The following is a 12,234-nucleotide window of genomic DNA, read 5'->3' as shown; positions in this document are numbered from 1 at the left end:
ATCTCAAGATTAGAGTTGGCCACTCTTAACCACTGCACTATGCTGGCTCTCTGGTGAATGTTGTTGGCTAACATATATTTTTACATTTTTGTGTCTTGGTAGAATGCAAATAGATATCCTTTTCCCCTTCAACTTAGCCGTATCCAGTATTTCTCCTTTGTACTTTACAATGTTCTTCCTCCTGTCTTAACCTAGCATGCTGAATCTCTCTCGTATTTTGCTGCCTTTCCAACATATGTGGAATATGGACTATGAGACTGTCATGTGCCAAGATTTCAGTGTCAAGATTCTGCACAATACATGCTAATAAATGACTATGGAGCCTCCAACTCTTAAGCAGTTTTTGTTTTCTTTATTAAGCAAAGCTGAATGGTAGTAATAAATCTCATATCTTTATGCCATTGTTTCCAAAATCTCAGTGGGTTTGACTTTTTGTCAACTGAAGTCTATACAACTGCAATACTCAACAATAAAAGTTTCCCTCTAAAGAGAGTTTTATTTAAAATTCAAGGCCACCAAGCATATTCCCACCCTCATGCAGTTTATCACATCCTCCATTTAGCTATCCAATATTTGCTATGCATTATAAATTAGATGAAGCATTTGGTACATCAGGTAAAAAAACACACAAAATTTTCTTCTCTACATGAACGCTGTAATTTATCACAGGAAACAGATGAACCAACCACAGACTCTTGAAGAAATGTAATGTTGCTAAGCAGATACTATCAGGAGCTGCTTATCTTCATAGTAAACATTACCCTTATGCGAGTTCACTTAATTAAGAAGCTGGAAAGATAGAAAAAAATAGGATTAAAAACTGTGCACATGTAGTGTTTGCTTCACTCCTGTTTTGAAAGATTAAGGTATGTAACTTATTCTTTGTAATAACTAGTGATGGGCTTAACCTGAAACAATATTTTTTTTTGTTGAAAAGCTCCCTGTTGAGTGCTTTTGAGCACCTAAAAGGAATACTCGCTCCTCCCCATAAACACATACACACGCACACTAGGATTGGCAAGGCACTATCTGGTGACTGTTGGAAGGGCTGTGCATGAGGATATGGGGTGCACACAAGTAGCTTTAGGAATCACTAGACACTCCATGGTTTTATCACAGATTTTCCAGTGATTCCCAGAGTTATCCATTTAAAAAAAAACCCAAAAGTAATGGGGCTCTGCAGCTAGCATTGTATTTTTATCTTCTGTTGCCAGTTAGAAGGTAACAAAAGCAGAGGTAAGAGACTCTCCCACCCCACTGGGGGTAAGGAAACCCTTAACATATACATAACCCTGTCAGGAAAGAGTATGGGCCTTTCCCCACTTACCTTAAGCCCCGCGCTACTCTCCTCAAGTAGTGCGGGGTCACCCTGCACTCCCCATGACAGGGGCGGTGACAGCGCAGCCGCCCTGCCGCTGCCGCTGTCGCACCCCCTCAGTGCGCGGCATCCCTGGCGCTGGAGAAAACGGCGCCTTTTGATGACCCTGCGCAGAGCGCGGGGTAGTGGGGACGCCCGGGTGCGCACCAGGAATGCCGTGCGCTGACAGCAGCACGCGGCATAGGGGGCATCCCTGTGAGTGGGGAAACGCCCTATGAACTCCACTGATCGCTCCCCACCTTCCGAGCAACAAGTGTTTATCTCTGTGAAGGCTCTGTGAAAACCACTGGACAGTCCTTTTTTTAAAGGATGCAATTGCCATCCTCTTTGGCTTTAAACACCTGCTGGGAAGATGGGAATTTTAATTTTCTTGGCCTCCTAATGCAATTTAGAAAACTCCAATTCCCACTGTTCCCAAAAAGGGACAACAGCAAGGGAAACCGTGCACTTGTGCAAACCATGCAATTGTGAGGAGAGACTGCAGTGCAGTTGTGAGGAGAATCTTTTCCTATTGCTGGCTACTACCCCTTGCAAAAAAGAAAAGAAAAGAAAGGTTTATTCCTCTGGAAGTAAAGGAGCTAGAAGGCAAGCTCTTTAGCAATGGTGTGGTAGAAGAAAAACTCAGTTTGAGTTAGGCACTGACTGAGAGGTATCTGAGTCCACAAGAGTTCACAAATCTTGCCAATTTGATCTTTGTCAGCTTCATTAATAATTACCCATGAAACCAAATAAAATATGCAGTAAAAGATGAAATTTTTAGTAATACTGGATCCCTAAAGTAAGATATAAAAAGGACAAAAAGTCTGAATGTAGGACAATAAAATGGAAGGCAACAGAAACTGAGATCCAGGAGAAAAAAAGAATGGTATCCAGTTAAAACCGCAAGTCACCGCTCAAAGCAAGAGAGAAAGAAATCTTGCTACATAAAGGTGAAAGTGTCAGGAGCATTCTATCAATTATGTGCGATGGCTTTCTAGCATATCACTAACCTGGAGGTCCAGCAAGAAACAAAATGCAGTTCTCAGTATTGCATTTCATATGCCAATTAGCTATTCTGTGACAGTTGTGACTTCCTCTCCCTTTGCATTATTAATCTGAATATCAAAGAGCAGGTTTTCCTAACTACACAGAATTAGACCCTACAATAAATAACCCAAAACCCTTGAAGTTTCTCAGCAGAATTCGTACTAGTTGAGCCTAATGGGGAGATGGCTTGCATCTGAGAGGTTTTGTTGTCTTTGATCAGGCTAGGGGGATGCTGTGGACACTGTTACTCCACTCTCTTTCCTTTCTTTCACAAGCCCAGCATTTTCATAGCAGCACAAGGACGAGATCACAAAGGCTCTTTGCCTGGGGCTCTTTGCCTGGGGCGCAGAGTCAGGATCCAGGCACTACATGCAACAAGCGGAAGAGGATCCTCCCCATGCAGTGGGCAGAGATTAAGCTACATCAGTTACGTATCTGGAAGCCAGGAGCTGTGCTGATATAGAATCATTCCTGTTATAATACAATACAATATTTATTAGGCATATCATCGTTCCTATTATACATCTGAAACCTCGTCTCATCATGGCTGTGCTCCTGTACTGCTATATGGCTTTTTGTGGACCCTAGAATATTGATTGTTGGGCATTTGGGAGGTTTATTAGTAGCAGTTGTGAAAAATCATTATCTGCATTATACACGAGGAAATATGGGGTCATATCTCCCCAGGCGGACACCATTTGGTCACGTGGGGGTCGGAAAATTTCCTCCACACCCCTCCTCCTTCCCCCTAGAGGCCACCACTTTTGTCTGCCTGCCCCCCACTTGCTTCTGCCCCTTGTCCACTGCTCGCCCACTGGCCAGCCTGCACATCCTCTTCTTGCAAACTGTGGCGGGAGCAAAGGAAGGAGGAGCAGCTCTAAATCTCTGAGGGAGTCCCTGCAGGGCAGTTGGACTGGAAGCTTATCTCCTCTCTGGTGCTCCAGGGAGTTCTCAAAGCCACGGCTCCCCCAGCGGGCTGCAGGAGCCTTTGCAGAAGCCAGCCGGGCCACAGTCCCTTGGCTGCTGGCCCCTCGCCAGCTTGGGGCGGCCTTCTTTGCAGTAGGTGGGTTGCTTTGCTGCTCTTCTACCCATCCTCTTCTTCCTTTTTCTCCCCACCCTGCTGCTGCTGCAAACTGCCGGCCGCCTAGGGCAGTGAGTGTATGCTCATCAAATTAAGGTCTAAGGACAGATGAGGCATTATGCTCATCTACTGGCCACCTATTTCCCCAGTGGGAACTCTTTATGAATTGACAGAAGTATGGTCAGATTAAGTGCTGGAGACTCCTAAACTGATCATTCTGGGGGACATCAACATTTATGACAACAGTAAATTTATGACAACATTTATGACAACAGCCCAGGATTTATAGCTTCTTTGATTACACTGGGTCTCCCGCTAATTGTAACTGACCCAGCATATAAAAGAGTCACAGTCTGGATTTAATCATTTCCACTGAGCTTTTGAGGGACAATTTAGTTTCACGGTTGGTCTGAATTATGGTCTGACCACTACCTACTTTAAGCCAAGATGAATGTGGTCCCAACACCCTGCATGAGAGGCGGGCCAATTAAAATGGTCTGCTCACAAATACTAATGAATCCTTCTGGATTCCAGAACAATCTGGGGGGATGTTAGGAGTCCAAACATGTGCTCTGTGAAACTTGGCACTCCTTGAAGCTATTAACAAGGTTGCTCCTTGCTGACCTTTCCGCCCTCTATGATAAAACCTAGCCATCTAGTTTACCAGAGAACTGGAGGATCTGAAAATCATTGGAGTTATCTAGAAAAGCATTGGCCAAGAAACTGTACCTAATTTGACTGAGATTAGAAAAGTCCTAATTCTCCTGGCCTTCCACAAACAATGCAAAACTGAACTATTCCAGAGAGCTTTTCTGCACATGTAATATGGTTGCACTGTACAAAACGATTCACAAACTGGACTGGGATTGTAATCTATACTACTACGTATAACCTATTGTGCTAGGATCCCATTAGGTAATTTTTGCACAGCCTAATGTGTCATGTTAATACTTATGCTATGCTTCAGACCTTTCTGATGGTTCCAGACTCCTAAAATTCCAAAGCATTGGTTATGGGTAGCCTAACCCTGATGGGGGGAAAGGGCAAATGGGCTATGGGACCAGTGCACCAGGTAGTTTGTCCCCTCAGTGGGCTTAAGTGGCACCCCTGCTGGTGCAGAGGACAAATACATGGGCATCTGGGCAGCCCCAGCTCCATGATGGTGAAACCCTGAAGTGGGCATCAGTATGCAGCAATGCTGCCGTCAGAGTAGACGTCGGCTCAGGGGAAGATAGGCCATGGAGTTCCCAGGGATGAAGCTGAGTTTAGTCAGCTTGCACTGGGCTTTTGAGTAGGAAACACTGTGGCCAGGGCTTCAGACTTATGCCACCTAAGGGTGGTGTAATTCCATTAAACCTTATGGAGGGCTTTCCAAGCAGCCTTTCCCCCACCTTTTTGGCTGCCTCTCCCCTCTGCTTTGAAGCACTCTGGAGGTGATGCAGCGGTGAGGTAGTAGGAGTATCCATAGCTGCCTCAACTCTGTGGACTGGGTTGTGAATGTCCCATTTTGTTGAATTTACTGACTCACTATGAGTGATGCAACTTGAGTCTCTGTGAGAAAGGTGAATTACAAATTAAATTGTTTCCTCGGAAGTAATGATCCATTACCTACTTCCATGGAAATGCTACAGGACTGTAATCTATACCCACAAGGTATTTGAAGAGAGTTCTCTGCAACAGGAAACTTGCTATATACAGAGATTCACTAGGGAACAGAAAAGGCTAAATGGATTTTAAGGTTTGGTTAGGTACCTCATATTCCACTCTGATCTTCTTTGGACATTTCTACAATTCACTTCAAAATCTGCAGTTTGCAGTTCCTTCTACGTGCTCAAATTTACTTTACCTGAACATGTATTTCCTGTACAGCAGTATAAAATAATGCTTAATTTCAGCCTACATATGGAGATGCATTTTATAGTGGCTATAGAAAGCTGACTGTTCACCTCCAGTGAAACACATAAGACCATTCAAGGTAATTTGCACATCTATAAACCTGTGCAAACAAAGTGGCCCAAGGAAATACACAATTTGTTCAAAAAAAAAAAATTCCAAGCCTTTCTCCCTTCTTTAATTTAATCATGTGATGGGAAGTACGGTAAATTAGCCGCAAGCTTTGCTTAATGGAAGTTATCAGGTAGGCATTGTTCAGCATTTTAGCAGACTTCAGTTAAACAAAGCCTTGGACTAATTTATCAGGCACTTACACTAAAAGTAATTCTGATGCAATTCTGTAGTTAAATTTAACTGCTGCTTTAATGGGTATAATCATTTGTGCACATGGCTTAGTTGCAAGGGGTTGAAGGAGCGAACAAGGGGCAAGGGCCAAGTGGTGGCCACACCACACTTAGCAGAAAGACTGGCAGAAAAATAACACACTGGTGAGATAGCATAGCGGTACGGTCACACATATATTAGGGATTTCCTGTTTTTTTTCCAATCTTTTTTTCAAACCTGCTTTACTTCAGAGTTTTGGGAAAGGTTGCAGTGAAATTGCATTTGTAGGAAAATTTGGATTTTCTGGCTCATATGGCAGCCATTTGCCCTGATGCTGTCCCTGCAGAGTCACTTCCTCCCATGCCACCAGGAGGCTTCTGTTATTTTATTTTATAAATCAGCACTGGAATACAATTATAAGTGATATATTGTCATAATGATAGGATGTAGCAGGGTTTTTTTTAAAGTGAGCCTCTAGTTTGTTCCCTTGTGAAGGATTGGGGTAGAGAAATTGAGGGAACCTATCATGTAGAAGCCCCATTGCTGTAGTGCTGAATCTGCAGCTGCACCATAAGCAATTGCATCCCTCTTCCCACTAAGGGATGCCATGAAGGCATGGGAGCCAAAGAATGGTATAAGAGCAAGCCACAAAATGGATGCCTCTCAGAGGATTTTGGGATCCATCTTATATGTAATCCTGGGAAGAAAGACGCTGATGACTGAATGGAGGCGTAGCTACCAGGGGACCAGGGAGTGTGCATTGCATCGGGCGTGTGCCTGAGGGGAGGGAGGGTGAGTGCAAAAATTCAAGTGTATTGGTGGGGTTTTTTGTATTTTTTAGTGTTTTTTCAGTTTTTGGCCTGCAGGGGGCACAGTTTCTAGGCTAGCTAGCAGCACTAAAATTTCAGGGATTTTTCGGGATACTTTCCTGATGATACCACCCAGGTTGGGTGAGGTTTGGTTCAAAGTTATGGACTCCCAAAGGGGGTGCCCCATCCCTTAATGTTTCCAATGGGAGCTAATAGGAGATGGGGGCTACACCTTTGAGGGTCCATAACTTTGGACCCCTTGAACCAAACTTAACCAAATCTGGGTGGTATTATCAGGAGAGTCTCCTAAAGATACCCTGAAAGTTTGGTGCTGCTAGTTTAACAATTGCACACCTGACAGCAGGCACCCCCCCAAATTTCTCCAGATTCTCCTTTTAAATCCACCCCCTTCTGCATTTAAAGGGAGAATGTGAGGTCCCCAGTTTAAACACTGAAAATGATGCTGTTTCAGGGTGGGAGATAATCCAACACAAAAAAGCATCACTTTCAATGTTGTTTTAACTGGGGACTCCAAATTCTCCCTTTAAGGTGGATTTAAAAGGAGAATCTGGGCTCCCTAAACACCATTGAAACACCATTGGGGGTGGATTCCAGCATCACAGCGGCCGCCCATCACTCTAAGGTGATTTAATCAATCCCCCACGCAGACCATTGTTTTTCTTACCTGCACCTATCTCAGCAATCATTCAGTATTCAAGAGGATAACACAGATATTTTCTTGGGCCTTACAACTCATCAAGTTTCTCCTGTTTTATTATTGGAATCCCAGAAAAGCAATCAATCTTTTGTTTCTGGTTTTCCTGTTGACTTACCTCATAACCACATCTGGACACATTTTGGGTATAAGCATTGGTCCTTTGGCCATTCCTTGTGTGTGTGTGTGTGTGTGTGTGTGTATTGGATCTGTACAAACACCTCCAATTGCAGCTCTTCCTTTTACTCCTGGAAACTACCTGTTATTTTCTTCTTCAGCACAGCTTCCCCAGGTTGTCCCTTCAAGACTGGCAACTGTCACCCATCCCTGAAACCAGTCCAACTTCCTCCCTGTTCTTTTAGTCAGGTGTTATAGCTTTACATATGTATGCTTGTTGTTGAGATACATTATTTGTTTTTATTACTTAATTCTTTAATTTAGCAAAACTGTACAACTGCCTCCTGTTTTGAGAATTTTTCACCCAGGACTATTCTGGTATACATATTATTGATCCCAGTAACACACCTAGCTCTCGGTCCCCAGCTTTCCCCCAAACATAGGTGGAGATTGCCTGCTTAGGGTAACAGCACCAGCAACCAGGAACCACAACCTTCCATCTCTGTGCGGAAGACACCATTGAAGTAGCCCTGAAACTGAGAATCTGGACATTTTGGATCTCCTCAGAACTATGGAAGTGAGTCAATGTTGGAAGCTTCTCCAGGAGAACTCTGATGTCAGCATAATCATATTTCCAGGCTAATTTTGTATTTAAATGTTACCTTTCAGTTGGTAGCAGATCCCCAACTGACCATATGCTCAGTTTCCTGCATGAAAAGACCCGGTTTTACAACTTCAGGGCAACTGCCCCTCCCTACCCCCTTTTGTTTGGGTTGCCTGACCTGATATTTCTCAAGTAATCATTCAATAGTTCATGTCTGAGTTTTATTTTCATTATATAAACATTACAAATCTGAAATGAGTTTCTGGATATAAATTTTTTATATTTCTAATGCAGCTCAGGAGATTTGTTCCCCTTTGCTATTTGTCAGTGTTTGACATGGCTCTTTTTTCTCCATCTTCTCTCACAATGCTCAACTGAACGCAGGGAGAGAGATGCAGATTGATTTTTATGGCTTCGCCAATGAGTCTCCCACACTCGATGGTCTAGTAGTTCCAGAGCGCAAGTGAAAAAGAATCAGATTGCAAAATTTTGCAGTTTTCTGCTGCAAAGCAAAATACTTTAACATAGCAATGTTGTTTCAGTAAACAGCAATTCACCTTTTTTATTACTGATTATTTTTTTGCACCCCCCCCCCCCCAGTTTTTAAAAACTTTTCTATGTGGACACATGGTATAGAGCAGGGGTCTTCAAACTATGGCCCTCCAGATGTTCATGGACTACAATTCCCATCAGCCCCTGCCAGCATGGCCAAGTGGAAGGGCTCATGGGAATTGTAGTCTATGAACATCTGGAAGGCCATAGTTTGAAGACCCCTGGTGTAGAGGAATTGCCATTATTAGCTTAGCCAAAGCTAGGCGGGGGGGGGGGGGGAGAGTTTTGGCATAGCAGCCCTCAAAATAATGGCTTGTTTTGGCTTTTCCCCAATGCTTTCCACTTACTACTGAGCAACAGTTGATTGAGGTTGTGAACCAGCTGAATGAAGTTTCTCTAACAGGAATGATGAGTCATACTACCTGTTTGGGTTAATTGGTGCTACTCCTGATTAGGTTTTGGTTTTTCTATAACTGCCTCTTCATGGTGAATTCAGCTAACCAGTTGGTTCCGCTTGTAGCAGGAGTGTTGTAATCCTGTCTTTTTTGTGCATAGAGTTTGTATAAGATTTATTGCTTGCTTAAGGATGTATCTCTTGGTTTTAATTGCTGGCCCTTCATGGACTGATTGCTTGCCAGTATTTTTTAAAAGGACTAGTGTAGTTAATAAAACCTTCAAAAAGGTATTTTAAAAGGTTTTATTTTGTCTCCGAGTTGTGAATATTCTCAGAGTCCTAACCCACGCAGAGAGGAGAGAGGTTATCTCTTTCTCTACACATGGTCTAAAGTAATATATGATAATCACTAATAGGACTGGTGGCGATTCCCATAAGTACAACAGCCCTTTTTCCTTAAAGAAGTGGAACTGGTTGTTTTGGATGCTGAGTAACCCATACAGGATTGTCTACAAACATAATTCCTTGTGGCTTACAAGAAAGAAGACATTTCCAGTGCCATACTACACAGAATTGGTGGTGGAAAGTGCTGTCAAGTCACAGCTGACTTATGGCCACCCAATAGGGTTTTCATGGCAAGAGGCTAAGAGGTGGTTTGCCATTGCCTCAATCCATGTGTCTGAGAGAGTTCTGAGAGAACTATGACTGGCCCAAGGTTTCATGTGGAGGAGCAGGGAATTGAACCTAGTTCTCCATATTTGAGTCTGCTGCTCTTTACCATGCTTGCTTTCTGTACAGATGGACAAACTTCTAAATTCATTTGCCCTGACCTAGATAGCCAAGCTAGCCCAACCTTGTCAGATCTTGGAAGCTAAGCAGGGTCAACCATGGTTATTATTTTGGATAGGAGAGCACCAAGGAACTCCAGGGTCACTACACAGATGTAGGCAATGCCAAACTACTGCTGAATGTTTCCTTCCTTGAAAATCCTATGGGGTTGGTATATGTCACCTGTAAATTGACAGCATTTTTCACCAATACCACCACATCCATTCACATTGTTGGACTTAGAACAGTATAACTGCACTTAGGACAGCTGTTTATCTTGTATGAAGGATTCTTTATACTTCATGCAAATGAAGGGTACTACATTTATTGATAAATACTCTGCATATCACATTTTTAAAAGCCTGTGACTATTTACCCTGAATTTAAGGTGATGCCTCTAAAAATTTTACACTTGATCTTAGCTAAAAGGCCGAGGTTACATTTAAAGTAGCGATATTCATGTTTTTAGCAGCGAAAATTAGAGAACGTTTAACTGATGTTCAAAACATACAAGCTAAGTTGTAATAAAGGTGGTTAACACCTTTATAATTACAATCGGATCCTGCTGTGTGTGGATATATGATACTTGCTCTGGTGGTTTAACACTATTGGAACTGTGGTGCTTCTACACTCTAAAGCTTGAGAAAATCCTCACAATGTGTTTTATATTTTTGTAAACCGTGGGGGCCTCTAAAAATTGGTTTTAAAGCCCACCCCATATTGAACATACATGTATGCAAAATGAAGCCTCTTTTTCATGACAACACAGATGGAAAGAGACTTGGTCCTCCTTTTCAGTAAATAGGACATTTATTTAGAGTTAGGCTTCAATTAAGAATTCTATGGCATTCAGACTGCTAAAGCATTTGGATGAAATAGGGCTGGCTTAAGAGAGAAAGAACTGATTATTAGGAGGACATTCTGGAATGCAGGCACACTATATATGAATGAAAAGTAACTAACAAAACCCATCGAGAATCAGAAGGTGCCTGCAAACATAAAGAGGCTACAAGGACTTAAAGAGAGAAAGAGAAACATTTCTTTCTAAAACCGCTTCCATTCTCCATGGCAGGTCATTTGTTACCACCCGTGCTCCAGCAGTCTGAATGCATTCTTGATGCTTCTCTGGAAATGCAGGTAGGAAAGGAAATCTTTATTAATTAATTATCAGCTAAATGTGGTCATGGTTTTTCATTTTTCATGACAGTAAGGATCCTTTACCTAGCAAGGGGAATTATTATCATAGTGGAAAATTTTAAAAATGGTCAAATTTGGATCAAATATACCACTTATCACTTTCCCCTTGCTAGGTAAAGGATCCTTCTAGGCAATTTAGGCTGTCTAGTACATTGTTCCAATATAGGATTCAAGCACCTTATTTCTTAGTAAGGTGAAACCCAGGCAAGATTCAAGCATGGGTGGAAAATGTGTACACTGTACCAGGGTCTAGAGATATTGTGGGCTCAGTCAGCCCAGGTTGCATTAACTCCCAGTGGCTAATTATGCTTGATAATATTTATGGCAAAATTATATACATAAGAACATGGGATGTCCAGTGCTGTGAAATTGGCTGGAGCCAATGAGAAGCAACACAGCAGAAAAAGCAACTTTTTGAAGAATTAGTTGGTGGCCTAACAAAAGAAAATGTATGTTTTTGCAGTTAAACTTGGTAGAGAAACTTCTGCTTCCCTCTGTGACATGCTCTTTTAAGAACTAACAACCCCACAATTCATTGCACATAAGCTTTTCTCAAATCAAAGACTTCCAACAAGAGAATTATCCCTCAACTTGTCTTATTAAATGAAGCTGACAAAAATGAAACTGCAGCTGATTTTCAGTGAAGTGCTTATAGTACTACAAATATTTTCCCCCACACTACCAGTGATTGTGACAGAAACTGAAAAAAAAATAGCTTCCACACCCTGGCACTCATCAAAATCTGCAGCTATCAAGCCGCCTCACTGCTTCGTCTGTTGGGTGCGAGCTTGCAAGGGAAATGGTAAAAAGATGATGCGGAGCGGAGGGAAGCGTTCAAAGTGAACTGCTCTATTTATAAAAAGATTTGCAGACAAATTGGCCCATTAAGAGTAAAAAAATAAAAACAAACATCTTCGGATGAACCAAAATGTTACATAATAGACAGCAGACATTGTAGGATTCTTCTTCAGATCAGATGACATGTAACAATACAGTAAAATAAAATAAAATAAAATAAAAGGGGAGTATTTTGGGACACAAAAGGCCATAATTTCAGGAATGTATTTTCAGAATTAAAATAGAAGCTTGTTTTCACAGCTCATTTGACTGTATAGATAGGATGGGTTGTGGCACGTTTGTGAAAGCAGGTCAGTGTTACAAGTTTGTACCTGATCTCCCAAAATGATGCTTGAGCCTCAATTCTGGGTGAGAACAGATGAAGGTGTTGACTCTTCATACATTACAGAGCAGAGCTGCCATATGTGGGCTAATATGGCAGCCCTTTTTTTCCTAGCAGCAGGGTATGCAAATTTGAA

At 42.2% G+C, this 12,234-nt stretch overlaps 1 protein-coding gene across 2 annotated transcripts in view; it reads right to left on the bottom strand.

The window, feature by feature from the left end:
- Positions 1-330: 330 nt before the first annotated feature.
- Positions 331-12,234, bottom strand: part of TUSC3 (tumor suppressor candidate 3) — a 182,425-nt gene continuing 170,521 nt past the window's right edge. For both annotated transcript variants that reach the window (XM_048509275.1, XM_048509276.1), the window contains one exon: positions 331-789. In XM_048509275.1, coding sequence (XP_048365232.1) covers positions 774-789 — 16 coding nt within the window. In that variant the 3' untranslated portion in view covers positions 331-773. The remainder of the gene's footprint in view (positions 790-12,234) is intronic.

This window comes from Sphaerodactylus townsendi, linkage group LG10 (genome assembly GCF_021028975.2).
Source record: "Sphaerodactylus townsendi isolate TG3544 linkage group LG10, MPM_Stown_v2.3, whole genome shotgun sequence".
Classification (NCBI taxonomy): domain Eukaryota; kingdom Metazoa; phylum Chordata; class Lepidosauria; order Squamata; family Sphaerodactylidae; genus Sphaerodactylus; species Sphaerodactylus townsendi.
The sequence above is the reverse complement of the archived record's forward strand: the minus strand, read 5'-3'. Positions and strand labels throughout refer to the sequence as shown.